This window comes from Arachis ipaensis, chromosome B3, assembly GCF_059453495.1.
Source record: "Arachis ipaensis isolate K30076 ecotype BB chromosome B3, ASM5945349v1, whole genome shotgun sequence".
Taxonomy (NCBI): domain Eukaryota; kingdom Viridiplantae; phylum Streptophyta; class Magnoliopsida; order Fabales; family Fabaceae; genus Arachis; species Arachis ipaensis.
The window spans coordinates 104,630,788-104,643,905 of NC_142438.1; the positions used below are offsets into that span (position 1 = coordinate 104,630,788).

Sequence of the window (13,118 nt, forward strand, 5' to 3'; positions counted from 1 at the left end):
AATATTTTAAAAAAAAATTGACATTACCGTCGAATTTATCGCAAGAATAATCTGACAGTACTAGTGCGCGAAACAACATTCTTTGGCGCCAACAATACCGTCAGAAAAATCCGTTGGTAACCAATTGATTTTCTGAATTGGTAATTCGTTGCAGAATCCGACGATAATTACCGTCGGACGAAAAAATCCGACAATGACCATTTACGAACGTGGTTTATACCATCAGATTTTAATTGGTTTTCCGATGGTAAATCTGATGGTACTCAATATTTTTCTTGTAGTGAAACGTGTATTTTATAGGAAAAGAAAAAAATAAAAAAATTGTATTTTAAATCTTGATTTCTTATTAAAAACACGCATGCTTTTGGACAAAAATAAAAAATTATTTAATCAATCATATAATTCTTTTTTTTTTTAAATACCATACTTATATATTACAAAATTTATTAATGTTAAATTATTTTTAAAAAAAATTGTATAATTAAACCTAAAATCTTAAAAATATTTATAAAAGTATTTGTATTTAAACGACATATGAAAAAAAATAAAAGTAGTGCATCTAAATATATTGAAAATTTTGAATTTAAAAAAAAAAAAGAAAAAATGGTAAAATGACTAATTTAGTGCACAACATTCAATTTTAAGGAGTAAAATGAGTTATGAGTCACTTAACGTAAAGTTAAGGACTAATTTGATGTATCTATAATGATAACATAGTGAATAATATGTGGACGAATAATATTGTGACACTTGACCTAAATATTATTATGACATTTGGCACCAGTGGCGGAGCTTAACTAGGGCAATGGGGGGCCATGGCCCCCAAACTTTTTATAAAAAAATTTGTAGTAGTTCTTTAAAAAATAAAGAGTAATTTAGTTTGTTCAAATACTTTACTATAATTTAGAATATCCAAGTTCAATTGCTTCTTATTATAAAATTAGTTATTTTTATTTATTTAATTTAATATTATTTTATATATTACTGTTTATTTGATTTAATTTTATATGATAAAAAATATTAGAATATTCAATAAGTATTAATATTATTGTATTTGTATAAATTGATAAAAAAATTAATAAATATTATAAATTTTAATATTTATCCTTCTAATTTTTTTTACATATTTTACAGGATATATATTCAAATTTTTATACAAAATAATGATAAAAAATCAAAGAATTAATGCATTTTTTAAGAGGAAGACTAATATTCAAGAAGGAGAATATATAACTTCTACAATATCAACACCTGTAAATAGTTTTTCTACTTTAATGAATCACGAAAAAAGTGAGATACAACCTTCAAAAATTCAAAGAGTTGCATCAAATGAGTTTGACGTTATATTTTTATGTTAAAATTTTGGCCCCCCAAAATTTTGTTTCAAGTTCCGCCACTGCTTGGCACAATTGTTTACGCTGGTATGTCACATGTCACTGATCGACCGATTATCATGCTATTACATATAACCAAATTATGAACTGACACGTATCACTAACAATCTACGTTATCAAGTCACGTTAGTACACCATTAATAAAAAATGGGGTTATGAATTAATGTAATACATTTTTATTAATCTCAAAAATATAAATAGTGCAATCAAAATCTCAAAAACAATTTTAGTGTACAATATCAACCTCAAAAACTACTTTGGACATAACTCGCTTTTTCATGTTCAAAGAAGTGCATATAACTAATTAGTAGCTCATGGTTTAACTTTGCTGGCTCTAGACACGTGATTTTTTAATATGGAGTGAATATATCCTCTCGATTATTATAAGTACTTAGTAGTGGATGTAATAAGTTTTGAAAGAGTGGCAAAAATATTGAGTAATGTTAGGTAGTCAATTTTTTATAAGTTAGTTTATTTATATTAAATTTTAAATAATAAATTTTAAAAAATACAATTGAATAATGTTGATTAATTAAAAATTAGTTTTCTATATATTTTTTTAAAGATGTGTATTAGGATATATGTCTAGACAAGTATGTTATCAGACTATGGGTAGTTTAATCTGGTTGTTGATTTCCAATTAAACAAATAAAAATAGATCAATTTATTAAAAAAAATATAAATATCCTTTTTTCTTAATTAAATTTTTTATTTAGTTTCTTTTAACAAGTGTTTTAACAAAACCACAAAATAATTAGGCTGAGTAGTAGTGCTCACACTTGATTTAATAACGATGCTTAAACTCATTATCATTAGTTAATTACGGATAGGTAACTAATGATTTTCTTGAATAACATGAACAACAAATTCTAAAATTGGCCACTCTCTAGAGTACTAAGGATAATAAACATCTTCCCAAAAGTTTAAACTGATTTTGGGGTTCACCAAGGATCGAACTCTTAACCTTTCGGATCTAAAACTCTAATACCATGTCATGATACCACTCATCCCAAAAGCTTCAGCTGATAGGAGAGGTAACACTTAGGGGTGAGCACGGGTTGGTTTGGTTCGGGTTCAAGGTAAAATTAGAATCAACCGATCAAAAAGTAATTGGTTTGGTTTGGTTCGGATTTACGTTTTTTTATGCTTGTACCCAAACCAAACCAAACCGATTAAGAGTGGATTGGTTCGGTTCGGGTAGCGGGTACCCGATGACTTTGAAATTCATAAAAAAAAAAAAATCAAATTGGCAAATTTTTATCTTAAAAATTCAAAAAATACAATAAACATGTAACATCAACAGAAATAATGCAAACATATTAAATACCAAATACATTAAAAATTAAACTCATCAAAATCCAAACATATTAATAGTAAATAATCTTGTCTAATGAAAATATAAAAGTGCAATAAAAATATTAGAAGTTAAATACAAAAGTCTAGTGAATAATCTTTGAAAGAAGCTAAAACTAAAACACATTAAAATCTAAACATTAGTGAGATAGGATTAGGGTTATGAGTTAGAAAACACATAAAAAGTCATATATATATATATATATATATATTATTTAATTAATTATGATCGGGTATACGGGTTGGTTCGGGTTCCGCACCCCCAAAACCGATACCCGAACCAATCATCAGCAAATGTCATTGGTTTGGTTCGGATTGGACCCGATTACCCGTCGGTTCCAGAACCAATTTGATTGGTTTGGTTCGGGTTCGGGTGGGTAATCGGGTACCCGCTACCCGTGCTCACCCCTAGTAACACTAATAATTATATCTCTAATACTCCCTAAACCTCCATTATAAATATTTCATTGGCTCCTCATACTTTCCCGGGAATGTTCATTTTATAACTCAATAACCCATTGTCTCCCTAGCGGGATCCATCTTAATATTAGAATAACTATTGGCGCACGCCTAATGAATTGAACATCCGATATATTCATTGTTCACGTTGTCTAATATTTTCATTGGCTACCTATACTTTTCCGTAACTAATTATTTATGAACAGTTAAGATTTCGAGGTGTGGACCCCTTAATATATAACACCCATCACTTGAATCAATCATAAGGCTCCAGCGATGATCGAATTAAGCTACGTAGTTGCTTACTATACATAAGTTAATTTAATCGACAATATCGCCGCCAAAGAGCTTGAATTTGTTGGCATCAAGAACCAATATCCTTATAGAAGAGAATGCACCCATGATTCCAGCACCAGTAAAGACAACTATGATTGAGATGTTGATCCAATAAGTTAAAGATGAATTGGAGGGCTTGTGGGTTATGTTGTACATAAGCATAGGCAGAACGAAATCCAGAGGAATGAAGCCTAAAGCACCAACCACAGCGTTGATGTCCCCGAAAAATGGTAGCATGGCCGCCATAAATCCACAGAATATCATGTAAATGGTTCGAAGAATTATGCGCGGAATGAGGTTTCTTTTGGAAAACATTCCCTGCTTGGCATCTGCTGAATTCTTCTCAATTATCTCATATGCAACTTGAGAATACACCTGTGATTGATGATGATATTCAGATCATTCTATTATTATTAAATTCTAATATATATGACAAAGAAGGTAGGAAGGAAGGAAATGATGGATTTAATTAATTACGAGGCCAATGGCAAAGAGCTGAAGAAGCACAAAGACGACGGCGAGGCCGAGGAGCCAAGTGGGAGCGAGAGAAGGGCCGTCATCTGGAAGAAGGCTCTTCAAGATGTTAGAATTGGACTTGTTTCCGAATACCCAATATCCAGAAACTGCAGCAGAGTAAAATGTGACGCATATTACAGCATAACACATGATGAGCCCTTTTACCATCTTCCCTGTGGCAGGGGGTGCTACAGTTGCCTGCATTCATTCATTCATTCATATCATTCATAACCACACTATTATGCTTATTAAATAATTTGATTCCATTACTTGTATTTCTGGGAGTATGCCATTCCCAAATATTGCTGCAATAATGGAGATGGAAGTGAAGGCGTTGAAGGCCCTATCAGACTTGTTGGCTTCTAGGGAATAGTCCCTTGAAGGTGCGTTTTTTGAGGTACCTGCAGCAAAGCAAAGCAAACTAATTACACATTGCATTGCATCATATAGTTACAGAAATAGTAATAGTAATACCTGCATGAATACAGGCACCAACGACGAGGAAGGTGTAGGCCAGGCTTAGAAACAAAGAACACAAATTGATGTGTCGCAGTGAATGGAATGTGGGAAGCTGAGATAATACTATCATCACCACTGTCACCATTGCTATAAAATCGTACAGCTTTAGGCTTCCGTGGGGTGAAAGATTCGAGTACATGATCTTCAATAAACGTAACATTATTACTTCACCAATTTAATATCCTTACTTTAAACAAGATTGTAGCTAGCTAGCTCGCTGTTTTGCAGTAGTTATCAATTCAATTGCCTTAATAAAGTAAATTTATTAGCTCTCTTAATAAATTTATTAGTCAGGGTTGGTTGATAGATCAGCAAGCTGATTCACCTCCCTCCTCTTGATAACCGTAGCCTAATAATTCGGGGAATGCTAGTAATGGGAATGACTATAGGTTCTTTATAAACATATTTTGAATTGATAACTTTAAAGCATCTTCCAACTAAGAACTCTTTTAAATCTTAGTTTATAGCTTGTCATGAGAAATAATTTCACTTAAATTTTGCGTGTGAACAATAAATGAGGACTAAAGTCTACGGTAATAATAGGGAGACAATAAAAAATAGTCAGAACTTATATTATTTAGTATTCATGTATTAATTGTTGCAATAATTAATAAATGTTAAATAAGTCAAGTTATAATTGTTTTTGACTCATTTTCTTTAGTTACTAAATACTTCGAAAAGTCTAAAGTTTTTTTATCTTTTTTAATAAGAAGATTAATTTTAATCTCTATTATGGTCCTACCTAAATAAATCAACATAGCTATAGTAGTTAATTTGGATTTTGTAATAATATTGTTAAATTTTTTAAATTAAAAAATAATTCACAATTAAAAAAAAATAAATAATAATAATAATAATAATAATAATAATAATAATAATAATAATAATAATAATAATAATAACAAAAATACGTCATTCAAATTTTAATTAATTAATAACATTACTTAATATAAAAAATACAAATAAATATTAAAATTTGAGATAAATTTTAATTTTGGATTTATTTTTTAAATAGCAATTAAAATATAAATAAGATTTTGTTGAAAAAAAGTAGAAGTTGTAAAAATTGAAGTGAGTATAAGTGTTTAACTAATATTTATGGAGAATAATAAAATTTTACTATTATTAAAATATCTACTATTTCTACTTTTAATTTATTTAAATATTTCTTTAATGCACAATGACACTTGACATCAATTTATTTTTCATTCCAAGTTCTTTTTCAGAGAAATTCTCTTACTCCATCAATTTATTACACCGAGTATAGACTCTCGAAGTATTATTCCTCTAATGCATAAAACAAATTCCAATTCCACTTATGTCAGTACTTTATTGTATTTTTCTATCCTTGTGAATTGTGATGCTCTTAACATGTGTGATATAAAACACATATCAGCTAAATATATAGTGTGTATTTGGATTGATATTTGTTAAAATGAAGTTTGAATAAAAATGATTTTATAAAATTAATTTTGAATAAAAGTGAATTCGTATCAACATAATTTTTGTTTAATAATTTTATACTAAAATTAATTTTGATAAAATAAATATTATTTGAATAATATTAGTAAAAATTATTTTTAAATAGATAATTATTAAAAAAGATATAATATTAAATTATAATATTTTTTTATGTATATTTTATTTTTTTGATATTTTTTTAGTATGTTTTCTATATAATTTTTAATATTTTTAATATGTTTTTTAATATGTTATAATTTTTTATTATTATTATTTATAATTAATTTTTTTGTTTAATTTATTTTACTTAATAGAATTAATAAATTATATTATAAAAATATATAATATCAAACAAAAAAATTAATAAAAAATAAAAATAATAAATAATAAAAAAAAACTCATATAAAAAAATAATAAGAACTCTATAAATAAAATAATATCATGTATAAAAAAATAAAATTGATAGAAAAAATAAATATTATTTAGAATTAATGGCTGAATGCCAGTTAGTAAGACAAAAAGCTAAAAATTATTATTTCTTCTAAACCTAGTTATAGGTATAAAATCAATTCTACGTTTATAAATAAAAAAATAACCAAACCAAAAATTGAAACTTTTAAAAAATTTAAATATATTTTTTTCCTTCCAAAAACAAAAATAAACACACCCATAATAATCACCTAATACAATATATATCCAGATCTCATCTATAATTTTCTCAAAGAAACATCTTACTTAATAAGCTAACTGGATTTGTTGAAAAAAAATTCTCTAAAATAATAATAATAAAACAATACTTTAATTACTTTTAAATTTATAATATTTATTATTTAAGAATCTATTATCTTAATTCAAAAGTAATTAATGGTATAATTTTTATTTTAAACTGACAATATAACTTAAAATTTGTTAGATTTAGCCTTTTCGTTTTCACCTCATCTAATCGGCTGCCTTGCTTGCCGCCAAAAGTTCGGCTTTTCGGCTTAACTCACACGGTAGGAAAGGAGACATATAATTAATTATAAAAATGTCATTTGTACGCTAAAATTTGTTACTAAAATTAGTTACTAATGTGTTTGTATATATACATATATATGTAGTTCAATTTATTTTCAATATGTATTTATATTCAAGCATGTATTTTATATTGGTAGTTAATTTTGGTAGTTGATTTTGATATACACATAGCATAATTCAATTAATTAATAAGGTGATATTATACACCAAAATCAGCTACTAAAATCAGATACCAATATAAAATACATACTAAAATATAAATATACATTAAAAATAAATTAAATCACATATATTTATACATAAATACATTAATAATTAATTTTAATATACAAATAATATTTTTGATATTTTTATATTGCCATTTTCGTATGTCTTAACTCTCAAATAGTCAAATGTCTTATCCCCATGGAATAAGAATGAATGATAGTACACGTCACGAAACGTTAATTACTTAAAGTGTAAAACCATTTTTCCACGGCAAAACCGAACTTCGGATGATATTTTTTTTTGGTGACACTTCGGATGATATTCAAATGGAAAGTTTTGAGTGATTATGTTTTTAAAGCTTTAGTTATCATTTGTTCTTAAAACACATAATAAAATTATTCATAAAAAATATAAAATTTATTAAAATAAAATATTTAAAATTTTTTATTATTAATAATTTTAATTTGTATTCTTAAAATATATATTAGTTAAATTTTTTAAAAAAAATATCATTAATACATTAAAAAATTTAATATTTCTCGTTTATTTCTTAATTAATATTTTAAAAATACAATTTATTAAATTTATAAAATAGTACTACGTAGAGTACGAGTATAAATTAATGGAGATATATACGAGTTATTCACTAGGACACAAATCTATTATACTTTCTTTTATCCTTTCTCACTTAATGACATAAAAAAGAAGGAATGTAAAAAGAGAATAACGTAGCATTGTTAGAAATATTGGCAATAATATAAGCAGAAAAGTAATACTAATAATAATTAGGCAAACCTTAAGACATTCGCCAGCAAGCAAAATTGCCCCCACACCAACTCCAGTGTTGATTGCTGTTTGAATAAAGATTACAAAATAGAACATCCATCCCGAACCTGCCACAAACCAAAGCAACCAAGAAAATGTTATCAAAATAAGAAAGAAAAAGAAATGTTATGACCAACTGAATACAACTTATTAAAATAAGTTCTACACTATATGCAGTAACGATAATAAAAAATATGCGTCTAAGAATTAAATAAAAATATTTAAATATTTTATTTATTTATTTATTTATTTATTTATTTTTGAATTAGATTGATACAAGTTAACGAGAGATTTGTTCCAAAAAATAGTGTGGAAGAATTATCTATCCTCATTGAAAAATGGCCAAATTTAGGGCTGAAACAGTAGTTTGATGGCATCGGTTATGAAAGTCAACGAAGCAGGGAATGTGGCTATAAGCAACATTGACACGTGGCAGATATAAATGGCAGTGCCGCATAGTAAGCATGGTGAAATTACCAAAGACATCGGCAGCGAGTTCGCGGAAACGGATATGGCGACGGCCTGATTTGTCGCAGTGATCGAGCACTCTAGACATGAGGAAGTAAGAGTAGAAGGTGACTAGGCCCATCACGGTGAGGCACAAGAACCCAAGGCCCCATCCCAGCCCCCTGAATGCGTACGGAAGCGTCAGTATTGTTGGCCCCACTATCGCCGTCGTTAGATGAAACCCCGCATGCCACCATTCACCTACATATACATCATTTTCTCTTGATTGTTATCATGCTGCAGGATCATATCATTGAAAACCAAAATTTGTTGATTACCTTTGGACTCGAGGACGAAGGCGGCTCCGGCGTCGTCCTCGTTGCGGCTCTCTGGGGAGATGTCCCCTTTAGGTGGTTCTGCCATGGTTGGTTGTGTCTTGTGGATTCCGGGGATATCTATTTATATATGGTAATGGAAATTGGCAATTGCAAAATAGTAATAATAATATCAGTAAAAGACAAGAGAGGAGACTAGGAGAGTGGAGTGGTGGGACTGGGAGGGGCGAATGTTGGCTAGGCAAGGGGGAAAGGGGCAGAGCGCTTTCACATTTACACATTTAGGATTTGGCATTTTCTGAACATACGGATATGTATAATTCATGTATGTTCACACTTAAAAGTTTTCCTTAATCTATACTAAGAAGGAGAGGCAGTGCATGCGCGGAGACATCGACTTTTACCATTTAAGTGAAGCAGAGCAAAGCATTAACTCTAGAGGAGGCAGAGGAGGCAGTTGAGGGAGGAAGAGGGAGAGTATTAACATCATGAGGGAAATCTAATGTGTAGGCTGATTTAGTAAAATTTTTACAATCTTTCTAGGTAGACCATTGAATATCTAAACAATGTGAATAATGGGTTGATTTTTTAGCCATCGAAGATTAAAAAGAAAAATCACTCCAACTCAAGTTAAAAATAGTGTAAAAATTATTAACTTTTAATCTAATTTTAATTCTACTATTAAAATTTTAACCATTTTTTTTAATCCTAATTACACTCCTTTTTAATTCAAACTCCCTCCTCAATGCCACTATCTTATGCCGTCACCAACTTCAAGTGCTGAATTAAGAACAAACATTCTATTTGCATGAAGAATAAATTTTCATTTACATTAAGAATAAACATCTCATTTGCATGAAAAATAAACATCCACATATTTATATAAAACTTTCGCTGCATACCTCCTCACAGCATCAATATGCGTGTCCAGTATATTGCTGTAAACGTAGCCTTTTGGATCCATGCTGTGCGGCGTTGTGAGGTTCATGGCGAAAATAGCGGAGAAAGGAGGGAAGGAAGAAGCGTGAACTTGTAAAAGATATAGTAGACACTAAGGCAAATTTGAGTAATAGTGCTAGTGCAGGTCAAGAAAAGCAAGACTCTGTTAGTATGAGTCATAAGTATAAATACGAAGTCCTTGCTTTCAAAATGAAAAAGAGATGCGATACATATTTCTTATAATCCCAATTTTGCTTTTACTGTATTTTCTTCTTTACTAAGTTGCCTTAAGTTCTTTCTTGGTTTTCACTATCTAACTTGTATACATCATTATCATCATGCCCCTGTTTTCTATTCATCTTTCTTCTTGAAAATTACATGCTTCAATTCTCTTCAGATGGTATCTAGAGCTTAGGTTTTTACTCTTTAATGGCTAAATCACCTTCTAATTCTAACTCTGTCAACAGTAACAACAACCCCCAAAATGTCGTCACATCTGTTCCTACCACGGTATGCTTCTTGAATCAACGATTACTCACCCCGATTGGAAATAAATTTGGTGAAAATAATTACAAGACTTGGTTACAACAAGCCGTGGCTACCATTTATGGACAAGATTTACAAGATCATCTTTTATCAGAAAAAATTCTCCCTCAATACCTTTCTAAAGAAGATCGAATTGCTGGAAAAAAATCTGCTCACTACAAGCAGTGGAGGCAAGATGATTCCAATCTCATGTCATGGATGCTTGCATCAATTGATCCGAATTTCAAAAACAAAGTGGTAGGCAGTGCTTTTAGTTTTCAAATATGAAAAAAATTAAAGATTACTTCGCTAAGTCAACCCTGTACAAAATCAAACAACTCAAGGCACAATTGAAACTCATCAAGAAACATGGATTATCTGCCTCTGATTATATGTTCAAAGTCAAACATGTTGCTGACTCTCTTGCGGCTTTAGGAAGCCCTCTTACATCAGTAGAGCATATTAAAGCACTTTTTTTGAGGGTCTGAATTCTGATTATGAATTGCTAATCTTTACTGTCAATGCAAAATAAAAAATGTACTTGTTAAGTGAAGTTGAAACTCTCATTATGACTCATGATGATATGGTAGATAAGTTTTGAAATTCAGATAGTTTAATGGCATAGGCTCATTTGACACAAGGCAATTTTTTATCTTCCATCAATCAAAGAAGGGGTTTTGGAGGACGACGAGGCAGAGGGGGTAGGTTCTCTTGAGGACGCAGGTTTTTTAATTCAAATTCTAGACCACAATGCCAAGTTTGTGGTCGTACGGGTCATATTGCTTGGCATTGCTATCATAGATTTGATCAACAAATTCCTCCTCTCTCAAATCCCACTACACCCCTTTATAGACTTCAATTTCATTTTTCTTCATCTTCTACACCATCATCACAATTATCAGTGCTATCTACCATGCCACCGCCACCTATAGCATTCTTTCATCATCTTGAGGCATACATGGCTGTTCCCTCATCAGTAGCAGACACTTTTTGGTATCTAAACACAGGTGCATCTCACCATGTCACCCCAAATCACTCCAACCTACTTACTAACACAGAATATTTTGGCCCAGATCAAGTTCTTATAGGTGATGGTCATGTTTGTCTATTAAACATTATGAAAATTCAATTCTTTATGCACAAGACTCAAATAAATGGTTTCAATTACAAAAGTTAATTCACACACCACATATCACAAAGAATTTAATCAGTATTTCAAAATTTGCTCAAGATAACAACGTTTTCTTTAAATTTCATGTCTTTGTTTGCTTTGTTAAATGTCAGTTCTCCAAGAAGGTTCTCTTGCAAGGATTTCGTAGAGGAGGAATCTACAAATTTATTAATGTTGTTGTTCCTCATTTTTCTTCTTCAAATTTTATACCTAGAGTTCTAGCTATTACATGTTCTTCTTTTGAATTGTGGCACAAGAGGCTGAGATATGCTGCCAAACAAACTATATACACAGTCTTAAATAAATACAATATTATTACTCAGAATATAATTGACTCCTTTAATTCAACTTTTGATAATTCGTTGTGTGAAAACTGTGTTTATGCAAAATTACACAAGGTGCCTTTTCTGATTCTACTACTACAGTACTACTTACACTACACCTCTTCAATTAGTATATTCTGACGTTTGGGCCCAGCCCCTATTATATCTCATCTTGATTTTTGGTACTATGTTATATTTGTTGATGCATATAGTAAGTACACTTGTCTATATCTATTACAATCTAAATCTCAAGTATATATTACATTTTTATAATATAAGACTCATTGAAAATTTAACAGGACATAAATTGAAGGAGTTACAAACTGATCATGAAGGAGAGTATAGCTCCAATAGTTTTAAAGAATTTATACTTAAATATGGAATACATCATAGATATTCATGTCCTCGTACACATGAACAAAATGGCAAGGCTGAGAAAAAGCATCGTCATGTTATAGAAACAGCTTTGGCAATGCTTTCTACAGCTTCCCTTCCTTTTACCTTTTGGAATGAAGCAGTAATTACTGCGACATACTTAATCAATAGATTACTTACTCCTATTCTCCAAGGTAAGACACCATATGAATTATTATTTAATCAAATTCCTTATTATCAACATTTGAGAATTTTGGGCAACACATGTTATCCACTGCTGACACCCTATAACAAACATAAGTTTGATTATAGATCTCACAAGTGCCTTTTTTTGGGATATGCAGCGAATCACAAAGGTTATAGGTGCTTGTCACCCACTGGTAAGGTATTTATTAGTAGACATATTGCCTTTGATGAATCTATATTTTCATATAAAGAATTATTTGTAAATTCATCTAATGACTTACGGTATATGAAGACTAGTACTAATAATAATTTTATTAATAAGAATTTTTTCAGACTATTCCTACTATATCAACATATGTTGGTTTACCTACACAAACACTCTCTCATGATCAGCCCTCCCATAATCCAACTCTTCATAAGTCGAGTAATGGTACTAACCATGGTACTAACACTAGCTCTAATATAAAAATTTCTCAGTCTAATCAAGTTTCTCCTTCAATTCTGCACCATGAAACCCCTATTCCTGGTTCTACTATAGAGAGTCAGTTATCCTGTAATAGTTCACAACATAGTCATAGTGTACGACAAAATTCTCCCATTCCACCAAACACTAATGTCCACCCTATGAATACCAGATCCAAGACAGGCAAGTCTGAACCCAAAATTTTTCTAACTAAACATAGTGATGAGAAATCTAAAGAAAGACCACAAAAAACTGTAGCTACTGCTC

The 13,118-nt window shown here is 30.1% G+C and overlaps 1 protein-coding gene across 1 annotated transcript; it reads right to left on the reverse strand.

Annotated features, from left to right (window-relative positions):
- Positions 1–3,321: 3,321 nt before the first annotated feature.
- Positions 3,322–9,382, reverse strand: LOC107630722 (putative GABA transporter 2). The gene is made up of 7 exons (XM_016333939.3): positions 8,873–9,382; positions 8,565–8,795; positions 8,058–8,155; positions 4,533–4,719; positions 4,329–4,459; positions 4,020–4,256; positions 3,322–3,917 (listed from the first exon to the last, which is right to left on the reverse strand). The coding sequence occupies exons 1-7, from the start codon at positions 8,955–8,957 to the stop codon at positions 3,528–3,530; spliced, it is 1,359 nt and encodes a 452-aa protein (XP_016189425.1). The 5' UTR covers positions 8,958–9,382; the 3' UTR covers positions 3,322–3,527.
- Positions 9,383–13,118: the final 3,736 nt, after the last annotated feature.

Bases quoted from the DNA above. Each gene is read 5' to 3' on its own strand.
- LOC107630722 (XM_016333939.3), bottom strand. From the start codon at position 8,957: ATGGCAGAACCACCTAAAGGGGACATCTCCCCAGAGAGCCGCAACGAG. The intron at 4,460-4,532 runs GTATTACTATTA...GCTTTGCTGCAG, and splicing joins TGGTGCCTGTATTCATGCAG to GTACCTCAAAAAACGCACCT. The intron at 3,918-4,019 runs GTAATTAATTAA...CATCAATCACAG, and splicing joins AGCTCTTTGCCATTGGCCTC to GTGTATTCTCAAGTTGCATA.